At 38.2% G+C, this 13,993-nt stretch overlaps 2 protein-coding genes and 1 pseudogene across 2 annotated transcripts; all 3 read right to left on the bottom strand.

Moving 5' to 3' along the window:
- Window positions 1-1,485: 1,485 nt before the first annotated feature.
- LOC120013625 (dehydration-responsive element-binding protein 2C-like) lies at window positions 1,486-3,910 on the bottom strand. The gene is made up of 2 exons (XM_038865502.1): window positions 3,712-3,910; window positions 1,486-2,929 (listed from the first exon to the last, which is right to left on the bottom strand). The coding sequence occupies exons 1-2, from the start codon at window positions 3,732-3,734 to the stop codon at window positions 1,915-1,917; spliced, it is 1,038 nt and encodes a 345-aa protein (XP_038721430.1). The 5' UTR covers window positions 3,735-3,910; the 3' UTR covers window positions 1,486-1,914.
- A 1,329-nt stretch (window positions 3,911-5,239) lies between these two features.
- On the bottom strand, window positions 5,240-7,644 carry LOC120012375 (annotated as a pseudogene).
- Window positions 7,645-9,297: 1,653 nt separating this feature from the next.
- LOC120012303 (laccase-12-like) lies at window positions 9,298-11,951 on the bottom strand. Its single transcript, XM_038863660.1, is given in 7 exon segments — window positions 9,298-9,628; window positions 9,718-9,948; window positions 9,951-10,670; window positions 10,744-10,872; window positions 10,965-11,209; window positions 11,574-11,725; window positions 11,818-11,951. Coding segments are annotated over 7 exon segments (1,716 nt in total). The 5' UTR covers window positions 11,926-11,951; the 3' UTR covers window positions 9,298-9,497.
- Window positions 11,952-13,993: the final 2,042 nt, after the last annotated feature.

The following is a 13,993-nucleotide window of genomic DNA, read 5'->3' on the forward strand; positions in this document are numbered from 1 at the left end:
CAATCCCTTGTGAAAACCTTGGTTGCAAGGGGAGGCCCATACCTCCCCCTTATATTCTGTACTTCACTCCCACATCTGGACGATGTGGGATTTATGCACGTAACAATGGCCTACCCAGAGACAATAAAAGAAGCCAAGTAGCACTAATATATGAGAATACCTAGTCAAGCAAATGAATCTGGAAGAAGAAAATATATTCATTTTTTTTTTACATACAAGTTGGAATTTATTTCTTTTTTGTTTTATAAATCCAACTTGACCAAAACTACTGTTTGTTCCGTAGAAACTTCTAGCAATTATTATAAATTACATATACAAATGGTAATTATTAATAAATAAATGTCCATATTTGTCAAGGTCATCAACCCATGCAATTTTGTTTTTCTACCCCCTCTTGGTGTGCAAAGACCCCAAAAAATGCCAAGTTGACAAAATAAAAGTTAAAAAAAAAATACAAAGTCATAAGAGAGTCCGGCCTGAGTTTCTTGTCTGATTAACCAAACATGGCCTACAAAGGATATGTATATCAACACCAATAGCTCATGTGGAATGGTGATTTAGATTTTAGGGGTAAGCCAATTGGCATACGATCTTGCCCATAATTTTGAAGTCCTGAGCTCAAATCCTAATAGGGTTGGGGACGTGGATACTATTGTCCCATGTGGGTCTTATGTACAAATTATGGAGTAATAAATTTGAAGACCACAAACACAATATCTCATGGCACACGCCGTTGTGCGAGAACAACTCAATACGTTCATGATCAAACAAATAACTAATGCAAAAAAGAAAAAAAGAAATCGAAAACATGATCAATCACACACGAGATACAAACGATTGACTCGATCAATTTTTACTTACGTCCACGGGCGGCTATGATAAATTTAATTGATGAACTATTTCGCATGAATTCTATCTAAATACAATGATTCATTCTCTTGACTTGTAAAGTTTTCACAATAATAATATTTATAGTGAGTTTAAGTTTACGGTCAATGACCAAAACAGTTTTAAAAATTAGGGCTATTTAGAACACAAACAAGAAAGAACATGTAAAGACAATATGTCAAAGAACTAGAAGGGTATCAATCAATGAACATATTAGAATCTTGGGTTTGCTTTTTTTTTTTGGTGATCGTTTGGATATAAATAGGCATAATAAAGCTACCATTTAATAACATACATAAAAGTTACTCTTAAATATATGGTAGGATTAAGCACAAATTATCAGGTACCACAAATGCAATTCAGGCACATTTAGGAAAAGCTACAAATCTGCTTATTTATGCCATGTAAAATAAATATATAAGAGATGATATATCCATAATGATCATTCATGCAAGAAAACTAAAAACATGAAAGAAGATTCCAACATGCCCCTAAAAGGAACATAACTGGTAACTGGTAAGTAGTAGTTAATTAAGGAATGGAAGAGACGAGCCTTGCAAATATAAAATTAGATCACAAAAATACGACGTCACTCTTGAACAGAATCCAGGTCCAAATCTCATAAAATAGAGAGATGTTGCATCACCATTGATGGAATTAGTATACTGATGTACAGATCTCACAGAACCTAAAAGCTAGTACAATTGTATTAATTACAATGCCAAATATGCTTTTCCACTGAAAGAATATGCAAGTATGCAACTTTTATGTAGTACGGAAAATTTCTCTCTTCTATACTTGGAGAAAAAAAAGAAGATTATCCTGGCTAAGTTCCCAATTTAAAAATACTCTTAGAGAATGAGCACAGCATCAATGGTGTAACCAGACAACATCCTAACATCAAATCTTCTCAAGACCACCATTGACGTCTGTCACTCGCCACCCGTCTTCAGAGCAAAGGCAAATCAGATAAATAATCTTTCTTTGAAATGGAAAACCAAAGAAATCATCTCAGTGCCTCTTTCCTCAAAACCCCACATCATCTGGCAACTCTAGATTCAGGTGGCCTTCAGTGTCTTTGCCTTCTTGCTTCATTTGAGGCAAACTTCCAAGAAATGTCCAATCCGGATTCTGCAGCTGGTGCGAAAGATCTGGGGCCTTCTCAACCTTAATGTGCTCAGAGCCCAGGAACTCCAACTCACTAGTATCAAGAGGATGGTTGTCCAGGATCCCAAGAAACTCTTCCATGTCAAACATCTCATCCATGTTCAGACTCTGCCACTGATCCTGCTGGCCCTCATATCCACCAGCCCAACCGTAGTCAGCTACATCAAGCTGATCATCTTTTGTTCTTGGATCAATGTCACTACTCTGACAGGGCTCATCTTCAATGCGGGGCCTCGCTTCATGCTCAATACCATATGCCGCATCGGGTTCAGGCTTCTCCTCTCCTCCTGATCTGACGTCCGGCATATTAACCCATCGGGACTCATGTTCTTCTTCAAGTTTGATAGTGTTCGAAGAGTATTCCTCAGCACCAACAGCTTGTTGCCCGGCTGCACAAACCTCAGAGTGGGATGATGATGTATAATCTGAACCTGCCGTAGTTGCAACAGAAGCATACGTTGTGGTCGCAACTGAGGAGGCATCCTTTGTAGCATCTGACAAGTAACTGTAGCTACTAACGTGAGGCAGATTGAGGCGGGCATATGGACCGTACATTGCCCTTGCAGCTTCGTCATAAGCAAGTGCAGCCTGGACTGCAGAAGGAAAGGTACCCAACCACAGCCTGGGACCGCGATTTGGCTCCCGAATTTCAGCAACCCATTTGCCCCAAGTTCGCTGCCTAACACCCCTGTAATTACATCTTGAGTTATCTGGCCCTCCTTTTCCCTTCATGCAACCCTTCTTTGAACCCTTTGCAGGAGCCTTACGGATTGGTTCAGAACCATCTTGGCCAGGTTCAATATGTTCATGGTAGCCTTTCCACTTAGCAAGCGTCTCTGCCAAGGTCTGAGTTCCATCTCGCCGCTTTCTTTTCCTGGAAAAATCCACCATCAGACACACCAATATTAGCTACTGAATCACAATCACAAGTAGCACACTTTCCAATTTTACCTCAATAACTCTACACAAAGAAACAATAAATTCGTAGAAGATGTCCGTAAAAGTAAAGAACTATAACAAAAAAAATGCTTCCCAAGTTTGCAGTTAAAATTCCCAAATAGTAACTGAAATCACATATCCAGACCTCTGAAGCGCAGAATCATCAAACAAGATTTTAAATACTCCGAGCAAGTTATGGCGCTCTCCTCGCTACCTAACCAGTTTTGCTTTATATGGTAAACAGCAATTACTTTGGCAGCAAGTCTCCGCCTTTCAAAGCAATTTTTTAATTTCTTGCCGTGCAAGTAGTAGAATCCCGAAGATCCAACATTTACTTTAAACATTAAAATAATTAAAACTGAAATTCCCGAATCTAAGAAGAAAACTGGAAACAAACTTGAATGCCCACAAAAAATCCTAAACCCTAGCACATACCAGGACCACCTAAAACAAATTCAGAGACTAAAAAAACAAAGCCCTCAAATTCAATGTCAAAAAAAATGTATAATATTTCCCAACTCTACAAGCTCTGTAGTAATCCAAAATCATCCCAATCAAATAAAAAAACCCTATCCCCCAAATCCCACAATCAAAACCGACGTGGGAAATTTTATGGTCCAACAGAAGCAACAGAAAACCCAAAAACAGACATCAATCAAAGATTACACAGAAAAAAAAAATCCCAAAAAGACTACAAGAGCTAGAATTAAAACGAACCTTACAACACTGGGGGTAGTCATGACTGCCAGTGTTTCTCTCTGCACCGGAATCTTGGTACTTCGTATGATCTCAAACAGTCTTGAAAGAAGATCAATCGACACTCAGTATAGGGTTTTCGTTTCTCTCCTTCCTTCGCTTCGAGAATATCCGAGATAGGGCTGTCGCTCGAGATTCTCAAAAGAATCAAGAAATCAATTCCTTACAGGAAGCGGTGTCAGAGGTATTTATAGCCTTCTCTAGATATTTCCTTAATGCAAAACGCACCGCACGCGTGGCATCCGAACCTTCCCAGAACGACGTAGAGTTGTTTTTATGGGTTTGGATAGGATAACAGCTGGTTTTTCTTAACGTTGAAGTACTCTCTGACTCATATGCTTTCTATTTAGTAAAAATTACAAAATCAGCCATTGGGTTTGGTCAAAGTCGCAAGACTAGATGCATCTTGAGAGTTGAGAGTGTTCTCGAAAGGAAAGTGGGGTTTTTTTTTTTGGTAAAGAAAAACTTTTTTCTATTATTTTAAGCAAATAAATAAAAGAAAAACAATGAACAGATAAGAAATAAACACGTTTCAGCCTTATATGGACTCCACGTGTCCTCATCTGATTCCATCGATTATGTTAGGAGGATAAAATACGTCGTCGCTTACGCCTTTGATAACTTGCATAGCAAATACCAAGGTTAAAAGTGGATGGCGCCGGCTGTAATGTTATTACAAAGGCGGGGGGCCATGTGCTACCGAACACGTCGTAAACGTCGGTGCATATGCTGCCCTGTTAGAATCTTAATCCTACATCGATTAGGGAGGATAAACTAATCCAATATAAATGGAGCGCCCTCTCTCTTCTAATAGGTCTTTTAGAGGGGATGTATGAGCTCTTGTCATGCACCGAAATCTTTCTATTTATGGTGATAAAACATTCCAAGGATGGTTAGCACATTTAAGTTAATTAAAGATAGACCACAAATCCATAGTTAAAACAGAATATAATGATTAGTCATAAGTGTTTATGTTGTTTTTGTTTTTTTTTTTTTGCGTAACAAAAACTTCTCCAACCCGATATGACCATCGAACTGCTAGATCAGTTTTAAACTTGAGTCGTCAACCAAACATGCTTTACCTTGGCGACAAGTAAGACTGGGCCAAAACTCGTGTGGGAAGAACGAGACCGAATCCCACAAATAAGAATTAACTCCACAAAACCTCTAGTGGGCTTTTGGCACATATAAGAAAATAATGTCGAAACTGCAGGGTATAGGAGTTGAACTTGTGAAATCTCGCTTTTTTCTAGTGGCTCTGTTTGTTCAACCATAAAATCATCTCAATGCATGCCTATTTTCCATCCTAATAACTACTCAGAATGCTATATTAGCTCAACTGCTTTTGTCTTCATTGCCTGTCTTTCTAATATTCTATGGAACCAAGATTTCCAATTTTAATAGTTTGTAGTGACAAAGTTGAGTCTCATACTGTTGTTGTACCCATATTGACCTTTGTTGTTAGTTTACTCAATATATGTGATTTGTGTTCTGCAGAATGATAACTTTTATATACTGCATGAATTACAAGAGAAGTGGATCTTGGAAAATCATTTCTACACTAAATATTGAATAACAGTACATCCCATGCAAAAAAAACAATGAAAACAGCCCCAAATGTGGGTTAATTAAACATACATTTGTGGAGTTTAATTAACACAGAGGCATGTCTGCTGGAGGTTCCTCCAGAGTCTGTGTTTCTCCAAGTCCATTCTCTACCAAGAAAGCCATGGCCAAACCCCATGTTATATGAACATCCAAGTGACAGTGAAATATCCACACACCTGGATTGTCAGCGACGAATCGAATGACTGCCCACCCATTTGCAGGCAAACCTACTGTGTTCCTCATAGGTGGATCGACAAGATTAAACTTTCCTGTATCGTTCTTGGGATCGAAATTTCCAAACCCTTCAGCGATGATGTAGAAGTCGTATCCGTGAAGGTGAATTGGGTGGTTTTCAGGAATGACAATATTTGTGCCTTGCAGCACAATCTGCACTCTTGAACCAAACGTCAGCCTGTACAATTTAGTACCTCTGATAGGCTGCCAGAGTGATTGGCTAACATTTCCTGTGTAATCGAATGTCACCGGCGGGTTTGCAGGAAAATCAGAAGTGAAAACTCCTGGAATGCCATGGTGATGTGCTTGTAATAGGGAGAAGTTTGAAGGAAGCACAAAGGACACATTGTTCATGCTTGAAGTGAAACGAGTACCATTCGGTCCCTGACACCGGCTTGATGGATAATTTGGGGGACAATTGTTGAGTCCTAGACCGATAGTAAAGAAGAGATTCTCGTCAATTTCAGTTGGAACTTCCACTTTCTCGAGACTCCGAAAGCTTGTAGTGAAGGCAGTGACAGTTGCTGTGTCATTGAAAGCTGGTAGAGTAGGCCTAATTGGTGTTGCTGTTATTCCCTCTTTGGCAGGACAAGGTGCAGTTTTGTACTCAAGAATTGCAGTTGTTGTTGTGTTGTCAAAGGGCACGTTTAGCGCGGTTTGGTAGGCACGCGCTGCCATGTAGTATCTTCCCGGTGGCTGGTCCCCGGTGATCAAAACATCAGTAGTTTGGCCAGGTCCTAACATGACAACTGAGGTGGTGAAGGGCTTGATGTAGGAGGCATCAGCACCAACAACTGTGAACCTGTGGTTCGCGACGCTGAAGAAAAGTGGCTGGTTCATTGCTGCGTTGATGATTCGGAGGAGGTTGGTCTCCCCAAAGTCGATCGGAACTATCGCAGTATCTGCATTACAATCAAATCATGCAGTTCAACAACTTCACATATCACATACAAACAGAGCAATTTCAGTATGCAGGGGACTCTGTTTGCATATCCTGAAATGGGCTCAAAAATGGAACTTGTTGGGCTTTGGCCCACTCAGAATAAATATACATATATATATGTATGTATGTATGTATATGTTTTGCAGGATAGGCATAAAACAGTTCACAAACCTTTGTCTGAGCAGTTGTAAAGATCTCCTGGTTGTCCATTGATGGTATATGCATCAGAAATATTTGGAGATCCACCAGTTCTTATTGAATCCCTCGCAACATCCATTGGGTTTGCATCCCACCATTCCCCTAATAAACATTCATAATTAAACCTTTCACATTCATATTCGTAAAAATGAATATCAACCACATGTTATTGATGCTGTCATTTGGTGAAAATTACAACATACCAAGAAGAATTGGTGTTTCTCTCCTAGGTTTAGGGAAAGGATAAGAGGTTCCGTTTTTCGGACGAATAATTAGAGCTCCATAGACAGTAGCTCTAAGCCATGAACTATGTGCATGCCACCACAATGTTCCTTCCTGTCCTTGAACTCTAAACCTGTATGTGTAACTCCCTCCAGGCCTAACTGGACATTGTGTCACAAATTCTGGTCCATCTGCCCAAGCCGTTCTGTTTTGCCGGATTCCGTGCCTGTCAGCAAAATACATACACATATGATTACTATCTCATATCGGTTAAGTAAGAGATGGTGAAAATACGAGTGTTAGTACCAGTGAATGCTGATGTTATAGCCAGCTTTGTTAGCGACATTGATGACGAGAGTGTCTCCATTATTGACTTCCAAGGTTGGTCCTGGGAACATCCCATTCACTGTAATGCTGTTGTGGGTGTTGCACAGCCTCTTCACTGATGTTTCTTGCACCTATACATACACACATATTCACATAAAAAAAAACACTACTTTTAATCAAGAATATGGATAATCAGATAATGAAAGAGTACATACAACAAATTGATGGTACTGTGTCTTTGCATTTGCTAAGGAAAATGTAGAAAGCAGAAGGCCTAAGCAGATGAATATGGCAGTATCCATTTGTAGTAAGGGTTTGTTTGGGTGATGAATATGGTCCAGAGATGGTAAGAAAGTGAGGAAAAGAATGGGTTGTTTTTATAGGAAACTTAAAAGGGGTTTTGAGAGTTGTTTGAGGTTGGCAGATTAGTTTTGATTCAGCAAAAGTGGTATTGGATTCATTTGGAGTCCCAAACCCATTAACAAGTTTGTTGCACCAAACTGGCCTATAAAGACGAGTAAAATTGATTTCAAAGTTCTTGCTACACAAGTCTTTTCTTTGGGATTCAACTTGTGCAACACATGCTTGTCTTTTATTCAAGTTTCTTGACTAAGAAATAAAAAGAAAGATTGAACGAGGGTTTAATCGAAAAAGGTAAGGATCCCAATGTTTTTTCTTCAATCTATCCCAAATGTTTGAGATAAACGTAAATGATCCACATGAAATTATGGTCTCATATGCCCTCACATGATACATTTGAAATCGTGTGTGTATTTTTTAGCATTTGAGATAATTGAGGGAAAAAAAACATTAAGATTTATAAGAGTGGGGAGGTTTAATAATATATAAAAAAATGACATATTTTAATGTAGCCATTATCTCTGATGGAAAAGCATATGATATTTAGGAAAGGAAAAGACAAACAATAGTCAAACCATGCAGATAATTAATTAATTAATTTATTTATTTCAGGATTATAATTTATTTTTCATATTACGTGAGCAATAACTTTTTGAGTTGTTGAACTCGTGGACTAAAAAGCAAAAATAAAAATAAAAATTTAATTTTATAAAAAGGAAAACAGCAACAATACATAAGAACTTAATTAATAGGTCAATTTAAATTATAAACGTTCAAACATCTTTTTTGTTTTTGTTTTGTTTTTTTTTAGCATGGAGAAAGTTCAGAGTTCTTGCTTAAGTTAGATGGAGTAGAAATTAAAGAAATTAAAGAGTATAAGCTGAAATTCATTGACCAAGTTTAGTATGCTTTTCTTTGTTATAGACCTAATTGGGTTATGATTTTCTTTAGTAGTTATGGATGGTTGGGAAATTATATAATTTGTCTTCCATAAATACGTATACAAAGCAAAACCTTGTTAGTAAGTTGAATTTAACTTAAAAATTAGATTTTAGCTAGGAGAATCAAAATTTCTTATTTAACAATTTGCATGTTCAACACATTTGCTATTATTCCGCTCAGTATGACATTGATTATTTTGATCACTTAATAGAACAATAACCCACAGCGTGCTACACGGGTTGATTGTTAGTACAATATATTAAGAAAGACCAACCACCCCTGAGCCTCCTTAATACACCTTGTTTTGCCAAATTGTCAGCCACCCCATTGGACTCCCGTGAGATATACATGTCTTTCAGCATTCGTAAGCCAAAGCCCATAAGGCCATAACATCATTTGTCAAAATCATGATGTCCAATACTTGAAAATATTATTCTGCAAAGAAAAACAGAGCTTTTTTTTTTTATGAGTTTCCTCTTCCTCAAGATTGATTAGTTTGCTTTTGCCAATACAATTCCAGATTGATTAATTTCCATAGATAGTAGATGGGTGAGAACAAGTTTTTTCTGCTAACTTCTCTAATGTGGTAAAGCACCTATGAAATGAAATGGAAGGTTGAGTTTTCTTGATAGGGTTTTGATTTCCTTAACTTGTTCTTTCCTTTTGGAGCTCACTGTGTAGTTTCATCTCAGTAAGAAAGGCAAGAGGTATACAGATATAAGGAGTAGAATTTTCAAGGGAAACAAACATCTTAATTTTCTATAGAAGAAGTACATTTAGAATCTTCAAAAACATTGGAACCCTGAAAACAAATCTGCTAGACAAGGCATGAATTAAATTCCCAAATGCGGGAAAGAATACATCGTAGTCGAAAGCTAGGATTACAAAATGTATAGCATCTATGTTGATGATCTTAACAAACAGGTAGGTCTGCAGGAGGAGCCTGTAAAGTCTGCAGTTCTCCAACTCCATCCTCCACCAAGAATGCCATGGCCAGACCCCAAGTGATATGAACATCCAAGTGACAGTGCATTAACCAAACACCTATTTGTGTCAAAGAATGATCAGTTAAAGCAGAGTCAAGTATAGTGTATAGTTCAAAAATCAATGGAATGTTGTTAGTGATAGTCTACCTGGGTTGTCCGCGACGAATCTAATGACTGCCCATCCATTCACTGGCACAGCAACTGTGTTTCTCTGAGGTGGATCAACGAGGTTGAACTTGGATGTATCGGTCTTTGGATTGAAGTTTCCAAAACCCTCTGCGAGGATGTAGAAATCGTATCCGTGAAGGTGAATTGGGTGGTTCTCAGGAGTGAAGATGCTTGTGTCTTGTAACACAATTTGGACTCTAGAACCATATTCAACTTGTACACCTTTGTTCCAGGAACAGGTTGCCAGAGCGATCGGCTCACATTGCCGGTGTAATCAAATTTCAGTGGTGGATTTGCTGGGAAATCAGTGGTGAAAACTCCTGGTATTCCTTGCTTGTGAGCTTGCAGTAGAGAGAAATTTGATGGAAGAACAAAAGATACATTGTTCATGCTAGCAGTAAAGCGCGTTCCATTAGGCCCCTGACACTGCCTAGATTTAAAGTTTTTGGGGCAGCTGTTGAGTCCTAGCCCAACTGTGAAGAAGAGATTCTCGTCGATATCAGTTGGGACAGGAACTTTGTTAGGACTTCTGAGACTTGTAGTGAAGGCTGTTGCAGTGTTAGTATCATTGAAAGCCGGTAGAGGAGGCATAACTGGACTGCTCGAACGACAATTCTTGCAAGCAGATGACTTGTATTCGAGAATTGCAGTGGTAGTAGTGTTGTCGAATGGTGCATTTTGGGCGCTCTGGTAGGGAATCGCAGCGATGTAGTATCGGCCTGGTGCCTGATCACCTTTGATCAGAACATCAGTTGTTTGTCCAGGTCCAAGCATTAGGACTGATGTGGTGAAGGGCTTCAAGTAAGCGGCGTCAGCACCGACAACGGTGAACTTGTGGTTAGCAATTGTGAAGAAGAGTTCTTGATTCAAGGCTGCATTGATGACTCTGAGGAGGTTGGTGTCTCCAGTGTTGATTGGAACAATTACAGTATCTACACAATTAGTCATTTTATCAAACACATGGTAAGCATAGCCAATAAATACAATGTGTGTAGAGAAGCAAACCATTTCTGGAGCAATTATAGAGATCTCCAGGTTGACCATTAATGGTATATGCATCAGAAATATTTGGAGCTGCTCCTGTTCTTGTAGCCTGCCTCACAACCCTAATTGGGTCCGCCTTCCACCATTCGCCTGATCATCAGTATCATGAAACAAGGTCAGTTAAATTCAAGAAAACTATGTATACATACACCCAATTCATGAATGAACGAGAGAATAATTACCGAGAAGAATGGGTGTTTCGCGATTCGGCTTAGTGAAAGGGTATGAAGATCCTTGTTTTGGGTGGATGATTAGAGCTCCATAGACAGTGGCTCTAAGCCATGAACTATGAGCATGCCACCACAATGTCCCTTCCTGTCCTTGAATCGTAAATCTGTAAGTGTAACTCCCTCCCGGCCTAATTGGGCACTGTGTCACAAATTCTGGTCCATCTGCCCATCCTGTTCTCAATTGCCTTACACCATGCCTGTTCAAAATGATATTGATACAATTAAGCACAATTATATTATTGAGTGTTGAAAGTTTTTGGTGACTGACTATGGTGATTTTTTTTTTGGTAACTGAGAATTCTCTAGCCCAATATGTTTACTGAACAACTGGGCCAGCTTTAAACTCAGGCCGTCAACTAGTCCATTCCACGTTAGTGATAGGAAAAACCGGGAAGAAACCCATGCGGGAAATAACACCAAAACTTTTGGGCGTGGGAGTTGAACTTATGACCTCCCGCATTTACAATGAGTTATTACAATTAATTTCACCATCCCAATCATAACCTATTTTTTGTTAGTGACTATGATGACGACTCAAGTGCAAGCGTGAAGTTTAGTTACCAATGAATGGTGACATTGTATTTAGCTCTGTTGGTGACTTTGACAACAAGAGTGTCACCATTGTTAACTTCCAATGTTGGTCCAGGATACATTCCATTAACAGTGATTCTGTTGTGGGTTCTGCACAGCCTCTTCACTGGTGTTGCTTGAACCTGTTCCAAGTCAAACACCCAACAAATGATAAAAACACAATATTTTTAAAAGAAAATAACAAAGACTTGCAACAAAGTAACAAAAGATTTACAACAAAGTCATGAGAGTGGATTTTGGCATTTGCATTAGCAACGAGAAGCAAAATGCCTAAGAAGAAAAGGCAAGAATGGTATGCAAAAATGCTGCTGAAAGACTCCATTTGATTTCTGCTAAGCCTCTTCTTCTCTGCTGAGTGAGTTAGAGAGGGAAGAGGGTGATGGGTTTATATAGTTTTGATGGAAGCTCTGCTCAGTTGGTCAGATTTCCTAGATAGACTTAGTTCAACCCTATTAGGAGTCGTTACACCCACCTGCCTATCATAAGTTTTCAAACAAAGCAATGTAAAATCATCACTTCCATTTTCAACAACAATAACAAAATCTTTAGGGTCTTGATCTTCATACAGTTCTCTTTGTTTTAAGTAGTTGTACTTTCTGAGTTTACACATTATATTTTATGTCCAAGAAATACAGCTAAAACCAAAACAAAGGCAATTGGACAAAGCATTAACAGTCAAACTCATATATTTCTTTTTTTGACAAACAACATTATTCCAAACAGAGAGATTTGGTTAAGAACTTTTAACCCTCGTTGTTGTTTAAGAAAAGTTTTTACCTGCAATGGATGCGTTTTTTTGCATTCAAGGAATTGTCTGCTCTAAGGTACCTCTATGGGATTCCTACTCTTTTCTCACGGATTTATTTCAAGAAATTATCACGCCTCCCTCACTTGAACCCATAACTTCTTTAGTTTGGAAAAGCGAAAAATTTTCTTTTAGAACATCAATCCTCATTAATATCAATATCAGCACTACTAAGGAACTTCATTGCACTACCATATCTATTATTTCTTTAATAAAGTCAATATTTGAAAGGATTCTCTATACACAATGTATGTTTGTGGTACCATATTGGATGATTAAGTGTTTAGTTTTAGGTTAACTGTGGGGCAGATTATTTATTGGTTACTTTGAAAGCAAAATTGGGTGTACGCTACGTAGTCTTCTCTCATTAGGTGGTAAATAGGATGATATACCAAAGATTACCCATGATGTCAAACTTCTTTAACAATAGTTAGTTAGATATGGATGATCTTTATTTTAGGGGTTAATGCAACTTTTCGTCATTGAAAGATTTTTCAGATTCCAACTCGGTCATCTAATATTCAAACCTTTCAAACGCGATAACCTAAATTCTAAATTTATTCCAATTTAAAAACTCGGATAAATTTTCAGACTTTCAAACAATCAACGTGGTGGTTATGCAGCGCTTTGACGATCGAGGGGATTATAGAACTAATATTATTTCATTTGAAATACATGTCGATCTCATGCAATTTTACATATAGTTGTACAAGATTTCTTGAAGTTTAAGTGATGATATATGATAGGCTTTATTGGTAAGTTGTGTAAGAACTAGATACTTACCATCTAATTGCAGTAGCCGTTGAGTCTAATTGGATGTAAACATGTCAACAGACAGGGATAGAGAAGGTGTAAGAGAGATAGGTGAACAACATGCAATAAGAGATTTAACAAATTTAGTTGGTAAAGTTAGTCATTGACTTCGAGATTTTCGAGGTTATGGAATGAAAAAGAAAAAAAATAAAATAAATCTTGCATGAATGGAAGACAGATTGAAGAAGAGAAGTTTCCTTTTCAAAGTTTTACATCTCGTCAACCTTTTCAGGAGCTAGTTTTCTTGGTTGTTGGTGCTAACTGCTAACATTGCAAATCCTGTCCACAGAATTGGTCATTAGGAGTTCACAGCAAATCAGCATTCTTTATTACAGAATTACACCAAATCCAACAACCTGGACTTAATGAAATTGTGTGATTCGCCACAATGTGCACCTTATTGATGTCTTTGATTACGTGCAAATCTTACTTGGTTTGTTGACGTATCAGAATTGTCAAATCAAGGTTATTCGGTTGCTGTCGAGATGAGCAAATGTAAGTTAAAAGATCCTTAGAAGTTAGAAGTGTGAACGACGCTCCGATACTTAAGTCAGAACACGAGGAAGTAGGATATTGAGAACTTGTGAGTTCGAGCTCGGGTTAATACCACTTTTGCACACCGAAAGATATTCAATTTACACACCGTTGTTTGAAATGTTTCAATTTGGTCACCCAATGATAAAATTGTTTCAAGGGCAGATTTTCCCGTTCTGGGACAGTCAAACTGCACACGTGACAATCAATATTTGGGCAGTCAACGTGTCACATGTAC

Source organism: Tripterygium wilfordii, chromosome 13 (assembly GCF_013401445.1).
Source record: "Tripterygium wilfordii isolate XIE 37 chromosome 13, ASM1340144v1, whole genome shotgun sequence".
Taxonomy (NCBI): domain Eukaryota; kingdom Viridiplantae; phylum Streptophyta; class Magnoliopsida; order Celastrales; family Celastraceae; genus Tripterygium; species Tripterygium wilfordii.